Source organism: Brassica napus, chromosome A3, assembly GCF_020379485.1.
Source record: "Brassica napus cultivar Da-Ae chromosome A3, Da-Ae, whole genome shotgun sequence".
Taxonomy (NCBI): domain Eukaryota; kingdom Viridiplantae; phylum Streptophyta; class Magnoliopsida; order Brassicales; family Brassicaceae; genus Brassica; species Brassica napus.
The window spans coordinates 7,425,183-7,447,589 of NC_063436.1; the positions used below are offsets into that span (position 1 = coordinate 7,425,183).

At 35.3% G+C, this 22,407-nt stretch overlaps 5 protein-coding genes across 6 annotated transcripts; 4 read left to right on the top strand and 1 right to left on the bottom strand.

Annotated features, from left to right (window-relative positions):
• The first annotated feature begins 4,310 nt into the window (after positions 1–4,310).
• Positions 4,311–10,468, top strand: LOC106437567 (serine/threonine-protein kinase EDR1). 2 transcript variants are annotated; one of them, XM_013878475.3, is made up of 17 exons: positions 4,311–4,456; positions 4,931–5,253; positions 5,332–5,529; positions 5,616–5,804; positions 5,905–6,155; positions 6,271–6,357; positions 6,434–6,526; positions 6,776–6,871; positions 7,542–7,619; positions 8,056–8,143; positions 8,313–8,550; positions 8,660–8,783; positions 8,884–8,903; positions 9,025–9,181; positions 9,456–9,744; positions 9,865–9,937; positions 10,060–10,468. In XM_013878475.3, the coding sequence occupies exons 2-17, from the start codon at positions 5,044–5,046 to the stop codon at positions 10,140–10,142; spliced, it is 2,274 nt and encodes a 757-aa protein (XP_013733929.2). In that variant the 5' UTR covers positions 4,311–4,456; positions 4,931–5,043; the 3' UTR covers positions 10,143–10,468. The 2 variants fall into 2 exon arrangements, with proteins under 2 accessions (XP_013733929.2, XP_013733930.2); XM_013878476.3 differs by having other exon boundaries at positions 4,317–4,456; positions 4,926–5,253.
• Positions 10,469–10,972: 504 nt separating this feature from the next.
• Positions 10,973–11,509, top strand: LOC106443393 (oxysterol-binding protein-related protein 1B-like). Its single transcript, XM_013884957.3, has 2 exons — positions 10,973–10,990; positions 11,083–11,509. Exons 1-2 carry the CDS (start codon positions 10,985–10,987, stop codon positions 11,368–11,370), a joined length of 294 nt encoding a protein of 97 aa, XP_013740411.1. The 5' UTR covers positions 10,973–10,984; the 3' UTR covers positions 11,371–11,509.
• Positions 11,510–12,256: 747 nt separating this feature from the next.
• LOC106443392 (oxysterol-binding protein-related protein 1B-like) lies at positions 12,257–12,698 on the top strand. The gene has a single exon (XM_013884956.3). The coding sequence runs from the start codon at positions 12,339–12,341 to the stop codon at positions 12,588–12,590; it is 252 nt and encodes an 83-aa protein (XP_013740410.1). The 5' UTR covers positions 12,257–12,338; the 3' UTR covers positions 12,591–12,698.
• A 1,755-nt stretch (positions 12,699–14,453) lies between these two features.
• LOC106444866 (cucumber peeling cupredoxin-like) lies at positions 14,454–15,098 on the top strand. Its single transcript, XM_013886284.2, has one exon. It carries the CDS (start codon positions 14,454–14,456, stop codon positions 15,096–15,098), a length of 645 nt encoding a protein of 214 aa, XP_013741738.2.
• Positions 15,099–15,480: 382 nt separating this feature from the next.
• Positions 15,481–21,067, bottom strand: LOC106437566 (50S ribosomal subunit assembly factor BipA-like). The gene is made up of 18 exons (XM_013878474.3): positions 20,689–21,067; positions 20,388–20,462; positions 18,683–18,833; positions 18,541–18,609; positions 18,274–18,446; positions 18,054–18,191; positions 17,852–17,977; positions 17,638–17,736; positions 17,418–17,538; positions 17,236–17,299; positions 16,883–17,062; positions 16,717–16,790; positions 16,595–16,644; positions 16,297–16,383; positions 16,099–16,149; positions 15,936–16,019; positions 15,780–15,830; positions 15,481–15,676 (listed from the first exon to the last, which is right to left on the bottom strand). Exons 1-18 carry the CDS (start codon positions 20,983–20,985, stop codon positions 15,593–15,595), a joined length of 1,974 nt encoding a protein of 657 aa, XP_013733928.2. The 5' UTR covers positions 20,986–21,067; the 3' UTR covers positions 15,481–15,592.
• Between the last annotated feature and the right edge of the window lie 1,340 nt (positions 21,068–22,407).

Sequence of the window (22,407 nt, forward strand, 5' to 3'; positions counted from 1 at the left end):
GGGTAGTCTCCGGAGGCGCTTTTTATGGGAAGACCACGAAACGTAGACTTATGTCATCGACGATTACGTGGACCAATGAGGTTGCGGCGATCTGTCGCGCTAGCCAATCAGATCGGGTCTTGTGTTGGAGTAATCGTGGCCGTTGGTTACTTGCTAGGAGCCTAGGACTATGTTTCTTTTTCGTTGTAGAGAATGGGCTTTCTTTCCTTTTTGTTTAGGCCCAGCCTTGAGTCGATTCTATTTTGAGAAATGTTTGTTGTTCTGATCATTATGAACTAATTAAGGACAAAAACATATCATTGATCAATTTCACACATTAATTTGCTGCTAGTATTTGAATGCTGTGACCAACATAAATAGGCCATAGGAAGATATTGTACCAAAAGAAAAGGAAAAATGAGCCTGATATAGTAGAGGTGGAAATCCAGAAAGGGAATAATTCAACTCAGATTTTTGGACCAAACTCGAATCGGACCATAATTTGTTTTTTTTTTGCACAAAAAAAAACCTACCTAGTTCCATTAACTGATGATGAGGTTACTAGCAACATGTTTATATTATAAAAATAGGAATACAACAGTTTTTTATTTCTTTAATAGGAATACAGCAGCTTTTTATTTCTTTTTTTTAAAAATAAAGTGTTTTCAAAACTAAACAGAGATTTAATAAGTATTCAGAAAATGCTTGTAAAATTTCAAAACTTTTGAAGTTTTTTTCAAAAATGATATATTGTTGTAAAAGTCTTCCACATTTATGGTAAAAGTCTAAAGATAGTTAATGTGGTAAACATGTCATCAGCGTTTTTTGTTTTGTTTCTCTTTCTTTGCCTTCTTCGTGTCTTTTTGTGTTGCGAAGAAGAGAAATACGAGAGCCCTAATTTACAATTTCACTAATTCGATTTTGTTTAACTCAATAGGCTTTCGAATCAAAGCAATCGGTTTTTGTGAGTAGACAATCACTGTTCCTCAAACGCATTTTAGATATTTAAACTTGATTTTGAAAATTTAATTAGAGAGGGGAAATTGGACAAGAGAAAAAAGATTGGAGGGCTATATGAAACGATTATATATTATTTATATACTTTTGGGTGGCTTCTTGAGGAGTTGTGAAGTGATGATAATAAATAGAGTTATTTTTTTGATAAAAAATGTTTACAAAGGTTTAAGGCAGTCATCCTTTAATTTCTCACGTGCGTCATGTATTAATGTCCTTTGCCGACAGTTTCTCACTGTGGTTATACACTAGTACATAGTACATATAGTACCTATCATATTTTCTACATTTATCTTAGGCATCTCAAACTTATGTTTAGAATGTTATGAGCTGACAAAAAAAGGAATGTTATGCATTTTTCTGAAAGACTAAATCCACTTCTTCTCAACATTTAATATTTTGTTCCTGATGATATTCATGAATCATTCCGTAACTACAATAACTAGGATAAGACCCGCGCCTTGCGCGGGATTAAGTTATTATTTTTATTATATTTTGGAGAATGAAACAATAGTTTGGCTTCATTTGGATTACGGGTGTTCAATCCGAATATCGGGTTGATTTCAGTTCAGTTCGGTTTTTTTCGGTATTTGGTTAGTAAAATATAACTACTATTCTAAATCCATATTTACTTTGACTTTAGTCTTTCACATACTTTTGAAAGATTTCAACTGGACGATTAAATTGATCAGCCAATCTTATTGCTTTAAATCATAAGGTTATATATATATATATATTATTTAGTTTGAATATTTATTAAATAAAAATTCATATGCGTTATATTTTATGATCATTTGTAACTTATTATAACAAAAAAATAATCTATTGATCACAAAATTTTCAGAGTGGGAATATTCAAATTTCTAATAGTATATAGACGTTTTCAAAAATTCAAATATAACATATAAGAAAAAATATAAATGTTTTTATTATATATTTAATGTGATTTTTTAATATCTTTCAATAATATAAAATTAAAAAAAGAACTAAGATACCAAAATTGTTATCAAATATTTATTATTCATAATAATTAATTTTCATATATACGTTAATCATATTAGGTAATTTCGTAGCTTCTAATTAAGGAAAGTGCAAAAAAAATTTGGTAGATTATTTATCAATTCGATAGTTAGTTTAATAAAAAATATAATGTAAGTCAAGATGGACCAACCTATTTTTCTAAGAATAGTATATTTTATATAGTCATTTATTAAATGAGAATTTATAATCATACAGTTCTATGATCATTCATATCATTTTATAACTGAATATTTAAATCATCGATAACAAAATTTTCAATGTGAAATCTTTAATAAGTTTATAATTTATAAATGTTTTTGAAAATTCATTGAAAGTTTTAATATTAAAATATTTATGTAATCTTATGGTATATAGTATAATATATATATATATATAAATATATATGTTTTATTATTAAATGATATTTTTTACTCATATGGTTTTAAAATAATGTGTATCTTCTTATAATATTAAATAAAAGTTCATATTAATACAATTTTATGATCATTTGTAACTTATTATGACAAAAAAATAATCTATTGATCACAAAATTTTCAGAGTGGGGATCTTCAAATTTCTAATAATTTATAGACGTTTTGAAAAATTCAAAATATAACATATAAGAAAAATTATAAATGTTTTTATTATATATTTAATGTGATTTTTAAATATATTTTAATAATATAAAATTAAAAAAAGAACTAAGATACAAAAATTGTTATCAAATATTTATTATTCATTATAATTAATTTTCACATATACGTTAATCATATTAGGTAATTTTGTAGCTTTTATTTAAGGAAAGTGCAAAACATTTTTTGGTACGTTATTTATCAATTCGATAGTTAGTTTAATAAAAAGTGTAATATAAGTTAAGATGGACCAACCTATTTTTCTAGGAATAGTATATTTTGTATAGTTATTTATTAAATAAGAATTTATAATCATACGGTTCTATGATCGTTCATATCGTTTTATAACAAAATATTTAAATCATCGATAACAAAATTTTCAATCTGAAATCTTTAATAAGTTTATAATTTATAAATGTTCTTGAAAATTCATTGAAAGTTTTAAAAAATTTTAATATTAAAATATTTATGTAATCTTATGGTATATAGTGTTTAATATATATATATATATTTATTTTATTATTAAATGATATTTTTACTCATATGGTTTTAAAATCATGTGTATCTTCTTATAATAAAAATGTTAAACCATTGATCATTAATTTTTAACATAATAATTTTAATAGTTTTAGTCATTTATTGTCGTTTTTAAAAATTCAAAATATAACATATACGAAAAAATCTAAATTTTATTTTTATAGCTAATTTGATTGTTTAATTTATTTTAATAATATAAAATTAAACAAAAAATGATGGAGGAGATATACATTGTTATCAAATCTTTATTATTAAACTCATTAATTGTCATATATATATTAGTCATTTATGGTAATTCCGTAAGTTTTATTTAAGGAAAGAAAATATCATATCATATCATTATATCATATAGTTTGACCAACTTATATATCTAACAACATATAAAAATCGAATGTGGACCTACTTATTTTTCAATTGAATGTAATTGACTATCTAATTGAGTGTCACCTATGCATTGGGGCCTCTTTTAATTAATACAAAATTGAGGTTACATTTTTTCAAATGTTCCTCAATTAATATATAAGGGATTTTTCATTTTCACCAAAATAGACAGAGTAATGCATCCGTACCGTATGTATATTAACGTACGAGTAAATAAAGTAGGGTTCCGTCCTGCACTTTTCAGTCCTGTCTTTGAATCCAGTGAATAAGACATCGGGTAACAAGCACCTCAGTGCGAAGATAGTCGATTCTTGGATTTCACTCAAATCATGTGATGGTCCATGTCCCTGGTTCAGAATTGATGTCTTGTATAAGTCTCCACTTTTAGGTCGGATCTTTTGTAACTTCGTGGTTTAAAAGAAGTTTCAGTAGAATAATGTGTTCTCGTGGTGGTTTAAAAACAATGATGAACGATTAGGTAATGTAGGTACCTAGTGAATGTTCCTAGACGGATACTTGATCGTGCATCATCGTCTCTGTGATTAAAACTTTTTAAGATCCATTAAAAGTTGATAAATGAAAGTTGAAGTCGAGAGGAATAAAAATAAAAACAATGGTAGGGTCCAATAGGGACAGGCATTGACTTGGAATCGTATGAAATCTGATAGACAGTGTAGCGGCCCAACAGCCCATCGCCAGCTGGATTTCTTTAAAAGTGGGTCCCATCTTCGATCCGTTTCTCCCAAAACTCACGTGACCTCCCCCTCCATCTTTCTTCACTATCTCCCTCCTCCCCACGTGACCTGACCTCTCTCTCTCTCTCGCCTCTCCTTCATTCATCTAGCAGACGAGCCCTCGCTCCGATATGCTCTGTATCCTCATTGCTATCCTCGGTATAATCGATTCTCCTCTAATCCTTCCTCATTCTCTTTGGTTTTGTTTCTCTACAATTTCTCTCCTCGATCCCATTGCATTTTTGATCGTCTTTCAATTTCAGTTAGGTTTATGTTCGATTTTGTTGAATCCGTTACTCATACGGATCTGCATTAAGATGATTTAGCATCTCCATGACTCATCAATGTGTGATGATGATTTGATTCTTCAACGTTGTGTTTGTTGTTTTTGCTACTTATGTTTTGATTCTCGAATCTTTTTTAATGATATTGATTATTGTGGGGCCAATGGTGGAGTAATAACGAATTGATGTTATAAAGTTGCTTGCTTTACAATATAGTCTTCTTGGTTTGCTCATTTTAATACCAATCCGGTGGGCAAACAAACCCTTTGTTTTATAGCCCATGTTATTTTGCTGTCTGCTAATTTTATCTGTCTTACAAGGTTACATGTATTGTTCTTATCTAGTGCAGAAACAAGAGCAGATGGGTCAGATTCTACACAAGTCAGAGCGTTGTTATCGATTTAGACAGCCTCTTATGGGGTAAAAGAGATGGTTAAAATAGTGATACGACTTATCTGAAAGATGGAAGAGAGACGAGATGAATCGTTATCTTCAGAACTTGCGGAAAGGGTGAAGTTACTTTCTGTTCAATATCAAGGTGAAGGTTTGATTAGGGAGTCTCCTAGGAGTGTTGAGCAGGATGTCTCTCCAGGTCAAAGGGCATCACAGCTTCTTTGGGATACTGGGATGCTTTGTGAACCCATTCCTAATGGTTTCTACTCTGTTGTTCCGGTGAGCTTCTTGTTTTTCTTATTTCCGCTCTTATTTAGGAAGATGCTGCTTCTAATGTGATTTTTTTTTTGGCTGTAGGACAAGAGAGTAAAGGAACTATATAATAGACTACCCACTCCGAATGAGCTTCATGCTTTGGGAGAGGAAGGTGTCAGAATTGAAGTCATTCTTGTTGATTTTCAGAAGGATAAGAAGCTTGCCATGCTAAAACAGTTGATCACTACACTTGTCAGTGGCTCAAATCCTGCTTCGATGATCAAGAAAATAGCTGGAACGGTAGAAATCCTCTTAAATGACTTTTCTCTCTTTGTTATAGGTTTGCATTGCATGTTCTCAGGCGTTTATTCATTCTCCTTAAACAGGTGTCTGACTTTTACAAGCGTCCTACACTGGAAAGCCCTTCAAAGCTTGCTCTGGAGGAAAATGCCTTCTTGTTTGAAAACCATGGTGCTCAGTTGCTTGGCCAAATTAAGCGTGGGTGCTGTCGAGCTCGGGCAATTTTGTTCAAAGTTTTGGCTGATACTGTTGGACTTGAGAGTCGGCTGGTGGTGGTGAGCCTCAACTTCTTGCTGTTTCAGTTTTCTTGTTTCCTCTGATTATGTGCTATTTGTCTCTAACAAATCAACCTTCTCGTTTGATTCATATGAGCAGGGTCTGCCTAATGATGGGACTGTGGATTGCATGGACTCTAACAAACACATGTCTGTTATAGTCGTGCTGAACTCCGTTGAACTACTAGTTGATCTAATCCGTTTTCCTGGTCAGCTGGTGCCTCGATCAGCCAAGGCAATTTTCATGTCACACATCACACCTTCGGGAGAGAGTGATTCTGCCGAAAACGACTCTTGTGACTCGCCTTTGGAGCCAAATAGTCCTTTATACGAGAGAAGAGATCCTGAGAGGTCAGCTTTCCGTTGCGTGATTTTCTTGCTAAACCATTTTATAGGCAGATCATTCTGGACACATCTCTTGTTATATGCTTCCCCGGGAGTGATGAACCGTTTCCTTATGTTACAGTACAGAAAAAGATGAAAAAGGATATCCAAATGCATCATTGCATAATTTGATGCTTAGACCTGCTACAGCTATTGAAAGAAAATTGAGGTACCTGTGACATATATTCTGACAAGTTGTATCTTTAATGGTAGATTTATGATAGAAATGTGTTTTTTTCCTTCAGTAACACCTCACATAGTGAACCAAATATTGCCACTGTGTTCTGGAGACGTAGCCGCAGAAAAGTGATTGCTGAACAGAGAACAGCTAGCTCGAGGTTTTTCCCTGCTCTTTCTAGCTTAGATTATAGTTAACAGAAAATAAAATACGCAGATCATTACATTGATATAGTAATGAGTTGGAAAATGTAAAAGTTACCGTTTCTCTCCTTCTTGCTGCTTTTATATTTAAATCTCCTGATAAGATGCATCTCAGAAAATTTGCTTGGCGATTCTGTATGCGTTATTTGAAGTGTGCCTTTCTTTATGCTCAACTGATAAAAGTCGGCAATCTGTTACATTTGCAGCCCAGAACACCCATCCATGCGATCACGTGGACGATCTATGTTGAGTACTGGTAGGCACTCGTTTAGGGATTACTCTGGTGATGCATCTCCTTCAAGGTAGCTCATTTTTACAATAGTGCATACCAAAATCTGTCAGCCTTTTCCATACATCTAGTCAGCATGTTTGACAGGACTTCCAATATTAGTTAGTTCCTTATTCAAGTCTTTGCTAGATTTTGCAAATTTGCTCACATATGTTAAAACCAACGTATGAGGCTGTGGTTGCAGACCCTAAGCTTTTCATTGGTTCCTTGGAAAGGCTACACTCTATCTTTTCTAGAAATTTATGTTCAGAGATTTGGGATTTCTTTCAGAGCCAACAAAACCATTAAACTTATTCTCATAAATAATGAAAGATAAAGGAAAGTAATAACTTAGATGTATTTAGTACCTAAGAGAGAGTGTTGCCTTTCCAAGGAACCACCCATGAAAAGCTTAAGGTCTTCAACCACACCGTCATATATTGCTTCAGGGATAATTCAGATATTGTTCAAATAGATCTCAAGGATTAATATTTGCTAGATTTTGCATATTTGCTCTTATTATATGTTAACTCGAGTATTAATTTTTGTCTTTGTAAATTTCACTCCATTTTAGTGATAATATACTTTACTATTCTTGCATTGTTTGTCAGAATTCTGATCTTACTATTACGAGATGCCCAGAGCAATATGTATATTTGATTGGCTGTGCAAACAAATTTTAAATATGTTTATCTTTCTAACAGTTCATCCACATTAGAAATTCGTAAAACTAGACGACGAAGTTTCAGGATGACACCAGAGATTGGGGATGACATTGCGAGGTTGGTATTCTCAACCGTGTGCACTGTTTCTTCTTTCATCCTTTACAAGCATTTGTGTAATTATCAGCTTGCATATTAAAGTCTCTTTATTCGAACTTGTTCTATCAATCTAAGTTATGAGGTAATTTTGGAACTCTTCGATCATCTTAACAGCTGTCATTATATCACATGGAATTACGGCATGAGCCATCTAAAATGCAAAACTGTTATCTTCAAATTCGTAGATGCTTAGGTGTCTGTAGGATAGTGATGTACCAATGTGATGTTGAAACTATATTTTCACTCTCACTGCCACAAAAGCTTTTAAACCATTTCATGGCACTTCTTCTAACTTTGTGATTTGGTACTGAGAATCATGAGAAAGAACTCATGAAAGAGTGAGCTGCGGTTTTATCATTTTCTTGTGTATTGATTCTGTTGTTACAAATTTTTGAAGCGCTGTACGAGAAATGTATGAGAAATCAAAGCAAAACCGTCTCTTGCATGGCCGAGAGGATGGAAACAGCTCAGGTATCAATAAAAATGTAAGTTGGGGATCTTTGAGTGACTATTGTGTTGTGTCAGTTCTCTTCCCATAGTTTAACCAGTATATACGTTCTGAGTTTTCTCGAGAAAGTCATTGCACTAAGAAGTTGAATCTAGTGGCTCGTACCTCTATAAACTCTTGTACTTTCTTTGGTTGTTATTTTCCAGGTGTCTGGCCTCCATCTTGATGATGTGTTAAATTCGAAGAAGACAATGTCGTTGCCATCATCCCCTCATGCTTACAGGAGTCAAGGATTCGGACGTAGAGGGCCTTCAGATTTTGCCGTGAAGGATACGTGGAATAAAGTGGTTGAGTCTTCCACATTGCAGAATCAGCCTTTGTTACCCTATCAAGAATGGGACATTGACTTCTCAGAGCTGACTGTTGGAACTCGGGTGGGGATTGGTAAGCTGCTCTAAATTTATCTTTGATATGGACAATGCAGTTTTTAGTTCATTTTCAATTACTTAAGCATTGTAGTATAAAGAATCATTGTTTTATGTTTTGCATCTAGGATTTTTTGGTGAAGTTTTTCGTGGAGTGTGGAACGGGACAGATGTTGCTATCAAATTGTTTCTGGAGCAAGATCTTACTGCCGAAAACATGGAAGATTTCTGCAATGAGATATCGATTCTCAGGTACCTTGTTATCAATTGCTTGGTTATTGTTGTATCAATCCCTGTATACATCTACTAACTATTTTGCATGTTTGCTCGGGCATCTGTGGTTTCTCTTCAGCCGAGTTCGCCACCCAAATGGTGATTTTTGTTTTCCTCACAATCTCTCGTTTCATGTTTATTAAATAGTTTGTGGAGACATGTCTAAGATTATTTTCTTCGTTCACCTTTATCAGACAAGTTGTGATCCATGTTTTTGCAGTTGTTCTATTTCTGGGTGCCTGCACAAAACCTCCGCGCTTATCCATGATTACGGAATACATGGAGCTGGGATCTTTGTATTATTTGATCCACATGAGTGGTCAAAAGAAGAAACTTAGCTGGCACAGAAGGCTCAGGATGCTAAGAGACATCTGCAGGTACATTAGCTTGGTTATAATGTTACCAATTTATTTGCTCTGCCTTGTGAATCTGAGGATTAGTTATTAACTGCTTGGGGCTTATTATGTCATCTTTATTTTTAGTTATTAGTTCCTTATTAAGTAGTATATCTTAATGGAGTGAACAAACTTGATTTGTTTCACTCTACATAAGAAACAAGAGCATCTTATACATATTTCCATAGATAGTATATTTCAAACTACATATGCGTAATTCATATGCTGGTTTGTATTTTTGATTTGGATGCTTAAGGGGCTTGATGTGCATTCACCGGATGAAAGTAGTCCACCGTGATCTAAAAAGTGCCAACTGTCTCGTGGACAAACATTGGACAGTCAAGATCTGTGATTTTGGGCTCTCGAGAATAATGACTGATGAAAACATGAAGGACACTTCATCTGCTGGTACACCAGAGTGGATGGCTCCAGAACTCATTCGCCAGGAACCTTTTACGGAGAAATGTGATATCTTTAGTCTTGGTGTCATAATGTGGGAGCTTTCTACTTTACGTAAACCATGGGAAGGTGTTCCACCTGAGAAGGTACAATATGCTATGCCATGATTCTTCTAGCGATGTTCATTCCTGAACATCTGGACCACTTGTTTCAGGGTTAAATAATTTCATGTGAATTAGATTGATTGTTGAAAGTTTGCTTCTTAGGTTATATTTGCTGTTGCGCATGAACGGTCACGTCTTGAGATTCCTGATGGTCCACTCAGCAAACTAATTGCAGGTTCGATGTTGTTAAACACCATAGTTTCTTGAACTTCTGATTGTTCTTTTTCGTTTTTTTTTCTCTCATTATATTCCACTGTTACAGTCTGAGTAAATGTTACTATAATATTTTCTCTGCAGACTGTTGGGCAGAGCCTCAAGAACGTCCAAATTGTGAAGAGATACTTAGAGGCTTGCTAGATTGTGAGTATACACTGTGTTAGCACCACTTCTCTGTGGTGGGATATGAGCCGAAGGAGTTTCAGCTCAAAAAGCAGCCCAGGTTCTTAGTTCTCTGCTCCTAAACTTACCTTAGCGGCTTAACTTTTAAGATCATGCGAGCTTCAAGGCTCTAATGAGAGAAATTCCCAGTTCAGTTTTGAGAGAGGCACCAATGTAGACAATAACAAGCAGTGTCTATTGTGTGATTCATGGTCTCACAGGCAGTGTTTGTGGTTTTAAAGAGCATTTTGGTCTATTTCAAGAAAATATAGATATATATGTAATGCTATTCTTTTTTGGGAAAAATAAAGAGCTCTTTGATATGTTACTTCATTCATCCATCCATTATCTTCAAAACAAAGATGAAATTAGTAAGTGTGTGCATATGCTGCTGCTGAGTCGCTGACAAACATCTCATAATAAACAGGATAATAATAAGAAAGCAATAACAAGCCAGAATTTAAAAAAAAAAATCAATTACCATCTAAATGGAGTTTATGAAAATAAATAAGTTAGCATCATTCTAACCAAAATTGCATCTCTCAATCTGAGTTATCATCCCAAACAAGCAAAACATAGAGCAACTACAACTATATAATTTTTTTTCAAAAAGAAAAAAAAAACTACAACTATATAACTTATAGGACACGATACCTTAACATTGTATGCCTAGTTCTTGATTAATTCGTATATATTTTAAGGTTATATAATTTCTTGTGATATTATTATCTAGTGGGGAGTACTGGGGACACTACTGAGAGTCATGCAAAAATGAAGGAAGTTTCTTGGATTCAACTTTATTGTTCATCCAAAAATTGAAATCTGGTGGTCCATTTTCAGTTACATGCATGTATGTTTCATGATTACATTACAGCATAAACATTTACATGATTCTTCTCTATATAAATGATCCATCACTCTTCTTCTCTTTGTTCTATACAGAAGCAGAGTAAAACAAAGACCCAAAGAATAAAAAAAATGGAAGCTAAAGTCATTTCTTGCACTACTTTTGGAGAAGACAAGGTCATAAAGATTGTTGTTTCGAGCCGTCGTGCAGTCACCAACTACAAACCTGGAGAAAACGAAACGACCGTTGTTGTTGCCGATGATACTTGCTCCAAGAAAGATGTTGAAGAGATTAAGAAGACTTGTGAGAAGCTCGATTATGTTTACGAAGGAAGACTTCACGAAGATTACGCTCAGAACAACATTGGACCTGGTTTGGTCTGAAAGTTTCAGAGTTACAGTTAAACTCTCTATGCTTTGCTTCACTTTTGTCTAAGTACTTTTCTTTTCTGCATTTTTTCTTTCTATGTTCTAAGTTAGCTATTGGTGGTTTGCAGCTATGAATATGAGTTTATTAGTTACATTTTCTTACAACACTGACTTTGACCTAATCACTCTGGCCTTAACACACAACAATCTAACTTGTTAATATAAACTGAATGTGGTGCTTTGAGACATCGGTTTTTTTTAGTACAAATGGAGATGGCTTCTCCTATAGCTTGAAAGAATGTAGCAATTTTGTAAGTAAAGAACCCAACCAACATTGGTTTCAACTTCAAGTGCATGAATCCAATACTCAGGGACAAGTAATCTGCCAAACATATTCAAAAAGTAAATCTGATTGATGGAACCAAGTTAGTTGTAGTGAAAAGATATAATAATGCACAAGAGAGAAGCGCTTACGCATTCCATCTGTTGAATATCATAACCAGCGCAAGTATGGACTATTCAAGGTGTTACGGAAGATCAATGATAATGTTTATGTTGTGGCTCTCCCAGAATCTATGAACATTTCTAATACCTTCAACGTAGCTGACATTCATTAGTATCAAGCAGATGAGAATTTGGGGACAAGTTCTTCATGGAGGAGACTGATGTAAAAAGGATTTACTAGTTTTTCCTTTTTGATATTTTCTATTTTTGTGAGTTTTCCTTTTTTTTTTCTTAAGTTTCCTTTTTAGTTTTCACGTTTGGATTTTTTCTATTTTATGGTTGAGATCCTTCTCCATATAAAAAGAGGTTCTAAGTTTTTGTAAGACACAACTTGTTATTCTAATTGAGAGCTTTTATCTAATCTGGTGGATTTCCAGAGTTTTCTCTTCAAATTCATCGCTTGTTCTAGTGTTTGCTAATCCTAAAGTTTTCCGACTGCGTCAGAAGCAGAGTAAAAAAAACAAATACTCAAAGAAAAAATGGAAGCCAAAGTGATTTCTTGCACTACTTTTGGAGAAGACAAGGTCATAAAGATTGTTGTTTCGAGCCGTCGTGCAGTCACCAACTACAAACCTGGAGAAAACGAAACGACCGTTGTTGTTGCCGACGATACTTGCTCCAAGAAAGATGTTGAAGAGATTAAGAAGACTTGTGAGAAGCTCGATTATGTTTACGAAGGAAGACTTCACGAAGATTACGCTCAGACCAACATTGGACCTGGTTTGGTCTGAAACGTAGAGTTAAAGTCAACTCTCTATGCTTTACTTCACTTTCGTTTATGTACTTTTCTTTTATACATTTTGATTTCTATGTTCGAAGTTATCTCTTGGTAGTTTGCAGTTATGAATGAGTTTATATGTGAGTTTATTAGTTACATTTTCTTACAACACTGACTTTGACCTAACCGCTGGACTTAACACAGAACAAAACTAACTTGTTATATAAACTGAAGTAGGTGCTTTTAGACATCGCTTTTTTTATAGTAGAAATGGAGATGTCTTCTTCTATAGCTTGAAAGAATGTAGCAACTTTGTAAGTAAAGAACCCAACCAACATTGGTATCAGCTTCAAGTGCATGAATTCATACTGAGGAACAAGTATTCTGCCAAACATATTCAGAAAGTAGATCTTATTGATGAAGATATGATAATGGACAAGAGAGAAAAGGCTTACGCGTTCCATCTAATGAATATCATAACCAACAAAACCAGGACTAGTAACCGTGGCTGTCCAGCTGCACCTCTATCAGATCAATCAAGCCAAGAAAGAAAAGAAAAATGTGAGTGAGTCTTCTCAATATAGATAACCGAAATGAATGAGAATAGAAAGAGGTAACACGTACTTCATAACTCCTCTGGCTCCATCTGCCATGGCATCTACAGTGTTACCAAACATTCTCATGTAAGCTAATGAACCCATCAAGCCAGCACCAAAACTGTTAACAGAAGTTCCAACACAGATACAAATAAATCCGATCAGATGACTTCACAGTTATTAATTTTGAGAGGTTTTGATGTCCTTTGTAGGAGAAAGACAAACCTAATTAGTGTTATCTCTGGTGTTGTATTGTATGAAATATAAGCTGAGACTAAACCAACACCACCAATGCCAACTGTGAGAAGCTGTAGCTTTATTTTTCAACTGCAAAAATAAAAATAAAAACCGAAAGTCAAAGAGAGTGAAAACCAAAGAGTCCATGAAGATTAAAGAGTTTGATGCAAAACCAATATGCCTTTCATGAGTGCCCAAACCGTAAAACCAGTAGCCATATATACCGTGAAAGGATGATTAGCTAACGAATAGGTTTGATATTACGTATGATAATAATTTTTGTTTGATATTATCTGATGTCTGATGATCATCATCATCATCACCTATTATTATTTTATCAAGAAATAAATCAAAATACAAGATAAATCTGAGTATATATTCATTGACTAAACAAAAAGTATTGTTATTACTTATCAAAAAAAAAAGTATTGTTATTATCTCAATTCTCTTTTCTTTTTAAGCTTTTTCCAAAGTTATTAATAACTTCTTCCTTTTTTACTTACTTTGTTTATATTTTAGTTTTGTATTTTTAAAGTTTCTGTTTTTGTAGTTTCATATGTATTGACGGTTTAAAGAAGTAATTCACAGTAATGAAGGTTAAATAGATGACTATTACAAAGATTTTAAACCATCTGTCCTTAAAGATCAAAAGAATATATAATTTTATACGAAATAGAATTTTAATTATATAATATAAAAATCTGGAAAGTTGTTTGTAAAGAAATTCATACATCGACTAGGAAACCCAATTATATCAAAATCTCTAATGAATGAGGAAGGAATAAAGGACAAGTTTAACTAACAAAAAATAGAAAATAAAAACAAGAAAGGAAAAAACAAACAATTTCACTAACATATATCCGACGTGGACTAATCAAACATATTAAAATTGCAATCCTAAAACAAATAAAGTATGGGAAGCCTCCATCAAGTTCTACTATATATAAACACACACAAATCTATTTGTAGTTCCATCTCTTTCTCATTGCTTTCTACCTCTCGGCAAGTAAAGAATCACAATATCAATCATGAAGAACACAATCATGACTTTGTTAATTGTAGCATTGTCACTAATCGGATTAGCTCGTTCTGCATCTTTTTACGAGGTTGGAGACACCAACGGATGGACGACAAAGATGGGCCTTGACTATTACAAGACATGGTCTTCTTCAAAGACTTTCTATGTCGGAGATTCCCTCATCTTTCAATACAACAAAGATCTCCACAACGTGATGGAGGTGAGCTTCAAAGATTACGAGTTGTGTAACCCTAATTCAGCTCTGGCCACATATCACTCTGAGTATGAACCGGTTAAGCTTAACAGAACCGGACACTATTACTTCATATGTGGTGTGCCTGGTCACTGTGAATGTGGTCAAAAGCTTGAGGTCCTAGTCATGGCGCCTGCCTCTCTGCAGAATCCTGCCACAACTCAACAAAACAACTCTTCTACTTCTTCTAACCCTAAACCTAATCCTACTATTCCTGATCCTAAACCTAAACCTAATCCTACTAGTCCTGATCCTAAACCAAAGCCTTCACCGCGTTGGGAGGATCCTCTTGTGGTTCTTCCAGTAGATGCTGCAACAATTGCATCACTTCCTCACAATGTAGCCTCAGATCCTTGTGTGTGGAGTGGGTTAAGCTTGCTCTCATTCGTTCTTCTACAAACCCTAGTTTTTCTTTAAGAGTTTTTTTTTTTTGTCTTAGAACAATGTTATTTTAGGGTTTTATTTTGAGATTTGTGAGTAGATTTTTTATTATTATTGCTTATAATCTTAATGGTGTTTGGTTTTCTATTACCTTCATGGATATTTCTCCATATAATCACAAATAACTTCTAAATTATGTACTCTTCTTTTTAAGCATCACAGATTTTGTTTATCTGCAAACTGGAATATATAACTTAAGACGTGAGGGTCGTAAGATTTACCCAAGGTCACCCACAAAACTCTTTATAAACCATAAATCCGCTGGTCCAAAAAGACCATCGTAACGAATCTTTTTTCTATTTTTTTGTTATCTAACAGAAGAATGCATCTTCTTGCGTATAAGTTATGGATCTATATATAATCTGAATATTCCTCGTATATATATTCAATAATTGTCTTTGTGTAAGAATGTGACAAGAAAGAGAGCCAGAACCAAACCAACTTTTACTAAAAACTGCACCGGTGGAAGGTTACTCTTTGGCTCGTTTGCTCTGTGATTTACGCTTGGTAACGTCTAGACATCTCTTCCTCAACCTAATCGTCTTTGGAGTAACCTGAAGACATTTAAACCAATAACAATACATGATAAGAAGGCAGAAATAAAACGTTCCTCGTGGTTAGCTGGACTTAGGATTGACGATTAATTAACAATGTTACCTCAATAAGTTCATCTGAGGCAACGTATCCTATAGCTTCCTCAAGTGTCATCTGAATAGAAAAGAAAGATAAGAAGTTTTAGTCAACAAGAAAACGGGTTTCTTGTCTCTTTCGATGTTGTGAGAAAAGTAGAGCTAAAGGGAAAAGGGTACATACGAGGCGAGGTGGAGATAGCTTCACATTCTCGTCTTTGTTAACAGAGCGAATGTTGGTAAGCTCTTTGGCCTTAACCGGGTTAACCTGTAGTTTGCAATGCAAGGAAGCTCATGGTATTTAAGTCAATTTTAAGAGCCAAGAAGGATGAGTCTAACCAACTTACATCAAGATCTGTGTCTCGTGAGTGCTCACCGATAATCATGCCATCGTATGACTGTTAAAATACAACGAAACAGAACAGGATGCAGCATTAGCAAAGGATCAAACGCGCAAAGACCACATAAATGTTCTAACTATGAATAACTAAACCAATAAAGAAACAGAACATGTATATATATATCATAAATAGAAAGGTTCTCACGTCCAGCCCCGGAGACACAAAGAGAGTCCCACGAGCTTCCAAACCCATCAGTGAATGAGCTGTAATAGTTCCATATCCCATCGAAACCTGTGTCATCAAGAAATATAAATTTCAAATATAACTTAATAATGCAGGCACGACTTTTAGGAAACAAAGACTTCGAGTGAAAAGGGAGATCTCTCCTATTCAACAATCAGACATAAGAAAACAAAATATAGCTATGCATCAAATGGTTAGATATTGAGTTATGGAAAGAGTATGATTTATAAGGGCCAGAAACTAGAGAAAGTAAGCCTACCAAAACTCCTTTCCTAACATTACCAAGTGGACCTCGGTACTTTTCATACTCTGCAGGGACCAAATATACAAATGTTATCAACTAGAGAATGGAACAGATACGGGAGTACAAAAGCTGCATACTCAGGAAAGCACGGTGCATGAATCCTGTTCCACGGGTGTCGCTGCTAAACACACATCTGTATCCAACCAAACCTCTGTAGAAAGCAAGTATCATTTTGTTAAGTTTCTTCAGTGAGTAAAATTTTATGTAAGTATAATAAAAGGAACTGTAAGTCACTAAACCAACCTTGAAGGACAAGTTAATGACAGTCTGGTCCTACCATCATTTCCAGGGACAGGACACATGTCAATAACTTCAGCGCGCCTATGGGAGAGAGATTCTATCACTAATCCTACGTGCTCCTCATTAATCTCAATAGTCACCTCTTCAATTGGCTCAAGCCTTTGTTTATCTTCAGTTTTGTACCTATATCACATAAGTAGAAACTCTCAAAATTAAATCATAAGATAGCAGCAAGTTCAGCCCTCTCGCACGGCACTAGCAACATAAAATAGCAACTACAACTGTATCTCCAACTCTAGCTAAATAGCTCATATAGTATGTGATGCAACAATCATCGAAAAAAGATGGAAACTCACATGACTTTAGGTGGTGAGACGGAGAGCTCAAAACCTTCCCGTCTCATATTCTCAATCAAGATACCTATTAGACACAATGAAAGATTACTTCACCTTGCACGGAGAAATCGATACAGTTTCATGTTTATTTTCCATCATTACAGGTGAAGAAACACTTGACAAAAAAGTGGAAAAGCACAAACCAAGTTGAAGTTCTCCTCTTCCTTGGACTTCAAATGACTCTGACAAGCCTGGAATAACGTTTATGGCAAGATTTGTTTCAGCTTCTGCCATTAGCCGGTCCCCAATTTTCCCTCCGGTTAACTGCCACCATATTAGCAGACCAGAGGTAAATATGAGGCTGCTTCAAGTTTAGAGCCAGAGTACAATGGCTATAGCTACGTCTTAAAAATCAAAACATACTTGTGTGCCATCACGACCAGCCAGAGGAGAGTCATTGACACCAAACGTCATAGATATTGTTGGTGGATCCAGCTCAACTGAAGGGAGCGCCGTTGTGACCTGTAATACCGAAAAAAAGAGGTAGCCATTGGCCATTGAGAAGTTTTGTTGAATTCAAAATTTACTTCTGTATTTTCTAAAAAATAAATAGGGGCGTAGTCTATTTGGATATTACCTCTGCACTAGCCACAGTGTGACCTATTGATGGAGTTGTCAAACCAGCCATACAGATTATATCACCAGCCCCAGCAGCATCAATTGAAACAATGGTCGTGCCTTTCTTTTTCATTAGCTTCACAACCTGTGAGAAAAGATGTCTGTATCTGCTTTTGATAAGACCAGGGCTGACAAAGCATTTAACCAATGTAAAGACAAACCTTTGCTTCTTCTATTTTCTCAGAGGCTGAATCAGTATTGCGTAGTCCAATGACTTTGTCTCCAACACGGACAACTCCAGAAGATACTCTTCCAGTTAATATTCGTCCTAGATAGTAGTCCTTTTCCATCATTGAAACCTGGTAACTCAGAAGCGAAAAGGCTAGTAAAATTAGTTGCATGTACAATATTGGCCACCCAAGTCCAGAAGTTTTTAATTACCAGCATCAGAAAAGGCGCATCAAGGTCTGCTTTTGGTGGGGGAACATGTTTAACTACAGCATCAAGCAACTGTGACATTTTCCTCGCATCTGCAGGAGGCTCTTTGGTGAAGGTAGAAGATGCCCACCCTTCTTTTGCCGAGGCATAAAGCACAGGGAAGTCTAGTTGTTCCTCTAGCAAAAGAGAGAAGACATAAATAATAATTTAGTCAACAAAAAAAATTAGTAATCATTTGTAAGTAAATAAGAAACTGATAAAATTAATTACCAGTAGCACCAAGATTTGCAAAAAGATCAAACACCAAACTCTCCACTTCATCACACCTCTCTTCTGATACTGGCATTGGAAAAAAAAAAGATGAGAAAACCTGAAGTTTTAACCAAAAGCAAAAGTGAATGAAGATTCATACCTGAAGGTCGATCAACTTTGTTTAAGAGAAGAATAGGGCGTAGACCATACTTCAAGGCCTTAGCAAGAACAAACTTTGTCTGTGCAAGAGGGCCTTCTCCAGCATCAACAACTAATATAGCTCCTTCAACCATACCAACGACTCGTTCCACCTACATTCCAAATATACCATATATAGTCACAAAGATCTCACCTTATATTCTACTCCACGGAATGTACTAATGCTGGAGGACAACTCATGCTTAATTTTCAGGATAACAAATTGAACATCTATATCTCATGTATCTTATGTGCACTTAGCCACAAAGTAAATGAGATCATACGCCAGCTAGTAACTTAATCTCAGGGGTATATTAACAAAGCCTAAATTTCCAAACAGTACATTAGCTCTCTTGGTTCTTGGATCTGGAAAAAGCTGCTGAAGTATAGAGCTCTGGCCAGATCTTATGTTAAAATCGAAATAGGAAGTGGCTCCACTACTTCTTTCTGGTTCGATGAGTGGTCTCCCTTGGGGAGGATAATGGATCTCACACAAATGCAAGGTTGCATTGCGCTTGGGATTAACCTCAACGCCACTGTGGAGTTTGTTATTCAGCACTACAGAAGCCGCCATTATAGAGCAGAACACTTGATCACTATTGACAAGGAGATACTGCGGTTGAGAGCACGGGGGCTCACGGATGAAGACGATGTGGTTCAGTGGAGAGGATCAGGCGATGTGTTTCGACCTTGTTTTGATACACACCAAACTTGGAACTCTACTCGAGTGCATCAGTCGAAGGTTCAGTGGTATAAGGGTCTCTGGTTTGCCGGATCAACCCCAAAGTACTCTGTTATGTCTTGGATTGCAGTACACAATCGTCTGGCAACAGGAGATAGGCTGCTGCAGTGGAACTCTCAAGCTAATGCTCAGTGTATTCTCTGCAATGCTGCGGTTGAATCAAGAAACCACCTGTTTTTTAGCTGCTCCTTCACGGAGACTATTTGGAGGAACCTCACAAGGAAGCTTCTGGGACAGCACTACTCCCACATATGGGATCAAGTTGTTGATCTTATCTCGACGCACACTGTCTCAGGGATATCAAGGTTCCTGCTAAGATATGTGTTTCAAGTTTCCGTCTACACTATTTGGCTTGAGAGAAATGGTAGAAGACACGGCACGGTACAGAGACCTCCGAGCCTTCTTATCAAGTTCATCGACAAGCAGATAAGAAACCGCATAAGTTCACTCCAGGGACGACCCGAGACAGCTTTCAACAAAGCGATGGCAGATTGGTTTTCATCTAGAGACTAGATGGTTTCTATTTCACAAACTATTTTGTTTCAAAAGAATCACACAAGCTTAAACTAAAGCTGCATTAGTTTGTACAAAAGCCTTTTTGATTTGAATAAATTTAACATTCTTTCAAAAAAAAAAAAAATCTGTTAGTTCTTGAAGTGTCTTAAATCTCTGTACATTAGTAAAAAAATCTGTTGGGTCCGGAAATTACTTTGTCTAGAATAAGGATGTTTTTCAAAGGGAAAGGAGTAAGAGATTGTAAATTTATTCATTCACATGATCCATATACAGACCCTAAACGGGTACTTGGCTCGATTCGTTTTTACTAAGTCTTTTTTTTTTTTGCTTTCTTCAAAGTTGATTCGCGTATACATGAGAATCAATAAAACGCTAGAAGTAACAACTTATACAGAGATCAGACACAAACCTCCCCACCAAAATCTGCGTGACCAGGTGTGTCTACCATGTTAAGCTCGTTTTCTTTCCAAAACACGGATGTCACCTGTCGGAAAAATTCACATAAAAGAACTTCAGCTGTTATGTTTCATAGTATTAAAAAAAAAAAACATAACTGAAAGCCGCTTTTACAGACAAAAGAACAGAACAGAAACGGAAAAAAAAAAAAAAAAAAGTCTTCGGCTTTGTTAGTCTTAGTCTTATATTATACCGAACCATTTTTTCAAAGAGTGAAGTAACCGCTTAGCTCTAGTTCCACGAAAAGGCGATACCTTTGAGGAAATAGTGATGCCACGCTCACGCTCGAGGTTGATTGAATCCATGGCGCGCTCGTGTGGGATGTCGGCTCCACACTGACGGAGAAGCCGGTCCATGAGGGTGGTCTTCCCGTGATCGACATGAGCAATCACAGCCACGTTCCGGAGTCTATTAGGATCGAGGGAGCTGTTAGGAGGAGCTCCGGTGGCAGCAGAGAAGGCTCGCAAGGGAGAGAGAGGTGATGACTGAGAAGAGAAGGATCTTCTTCGAGTGGTGTTTGACCAAAGAGATCGAAGCAGAGGCCCCGCCATCCCCTCTGAACGCGAAATAGTTTTACCAAATCTCAGCTGTTACAAGACAAAGGGTTTATCTCTTTTGATGTTATTTGAAAATTCAGATACGAACTCTTTTAAATTCTCATAATTTTCCGTAAGTTTTCAATTGGCTCTAGATTTTAACCGAACCAGCCTAACCGAAATTTTTGGTTTTCGTTCAGTTTCAGTTTTTAGACTGGTTTAGTTTGGAAAGTTTTTGAAGATATTTTGACTTTTTAGTTTGGTTTTTCGTTTGTTCTGTTTTAAAATCAAAAATCCAATAATATTCTTATTGTATACTTTTTTCTAGGCCTTCTCTATAAAACTAAAACCTTCTCTATATTTTAGATAGAAAAATTTATGCCACCAAAAAATAGAAATAGAAGTAATTCCAACAAACTGATATATAGGAAAGACGAATTAGAGTTGACTCAACTAGATGCTACCAATGCATTGGCGATAGTGTGGTTCCTCATTTGGATCTTAGCTAAACAATCCTAATCTGGATGCTATAGTTTCTACTGATTAGAATTGATAAGATTTTGCTTTATTTCTATTCGCTGTTACTATTTATTTGGTTTATTAGGTAAAGTATTTATTTTAGTTTTGGATTTTATAAGCATATAGATGATTATTTTAAGTTAGAATTAAGTTAATTTTGGTTTTCAAATTAATGTATTCAATTTTAGTTTTTTTTTTTAAACAAAAGCCTTATAGCCTTTTTAGGGCCGAGCCAGATTTTGAAATATAAACACAAAATTTTTGAAGACAGGATCAGCTCAGGCTTAAATAGCAATGGGTTTTGTGGGTTTTGGGCCAGGCCGGATCGGGCAGCCCGATTGACACCCCTAGCTCTACTACCACTCTTGTTCATAAATATGTATTCACTTCCACAACAATCAAAAACTTTACATTCTACTCAAACACTTTCACTTGGCTATTGGCTACTCTCCCACCTAACCATTTGAATCACAAACCATGAGATACAAGATCACAAAAGTGTGTGATTTCATCACACAACCAAGAACAAATTCACCCACATAGACAAATGCGCTAACTTCCCTTACTTTCATCCTCCCAAAATTCTAATACCTTATTTCTGAGCATAAACCATGGATTGATGGTTCATATTAGAACACAACAAACCTTGTAATTTTTGGGACTCTACAAAACTACTTTAAAGTCACTTTCATCCTACATGGCAAAGAAAATATATCTCCAAATTCTCTTTACATTATAACTAATCTTATAACTAAAAGCTTCTTTCTACTCACTCACTTAAGAGGGCAATTAGGTACTCTACAAAATGTCCCTCCAGCCAAAAATATGTTAAGTGATATTTTGAAACTCAGTTATGTGCTAAGAGTGTCATACTGTCATCAACTCTCGGAGCTAAACTAGTTTGTGTTTTATTCTGTA

Coding starts and splice junctions, on each gene's coding strand:
- LOC106437566 (XM_013878474.3), bottom strand. CDS start 20,985: ATGGCGGGGCCTCTGCTTCGATCTCTTTGGTCAAACACCACTCGAAGA. Junction 16,645..16,716: donor CATGCACCGTGCTTTCCTGA/GTATGCAGCTTT, acceptor TGGTCCCTGCAG/AGTATGAAAAGTACCGAGGT. Junction 16,150..16,296: donor TTGTGTCTCCGGGGCTGGAC/GTGAGAACCTTT, acceptor GTATTTTAACAG/TCATACGATGGCATGATTAT.
- LOC106443392 (XM_013884956.3), top strand. CDS start 12,339: ATGGAAGCCAAAGTGATTTCTTGCACTACTTTTGGAGAAGACAAGGTC.
- LOC106444866 (XM_013886284.2), top strand. CDS start 14,454: ATGACTTTGTTAATTGTAGCATTGTCACTAATCGGATTAGCTCGTTCT.
- LOC106437567 (XM_013878475.3), top strand. CDS start 5,044: ATGGAAGAGAGACGAGATGAATCGTTATCTTCAGAACTTGCGGAAAGG. Junction 6,527..6,775: donor CAGAGAACAGCTAGCTCGAG/GTTTTTCCCTGC, acceptor TTACATTTGCAG/CCCAGAACACCCATCCATGC. Junction 9,745..9,864: donor AAGGTGTTCCACCTGAGAAG/GTACAATATGCT, acceptor TTTGCTTCTTAG/GTTATATTTGCTGTTGCGCA.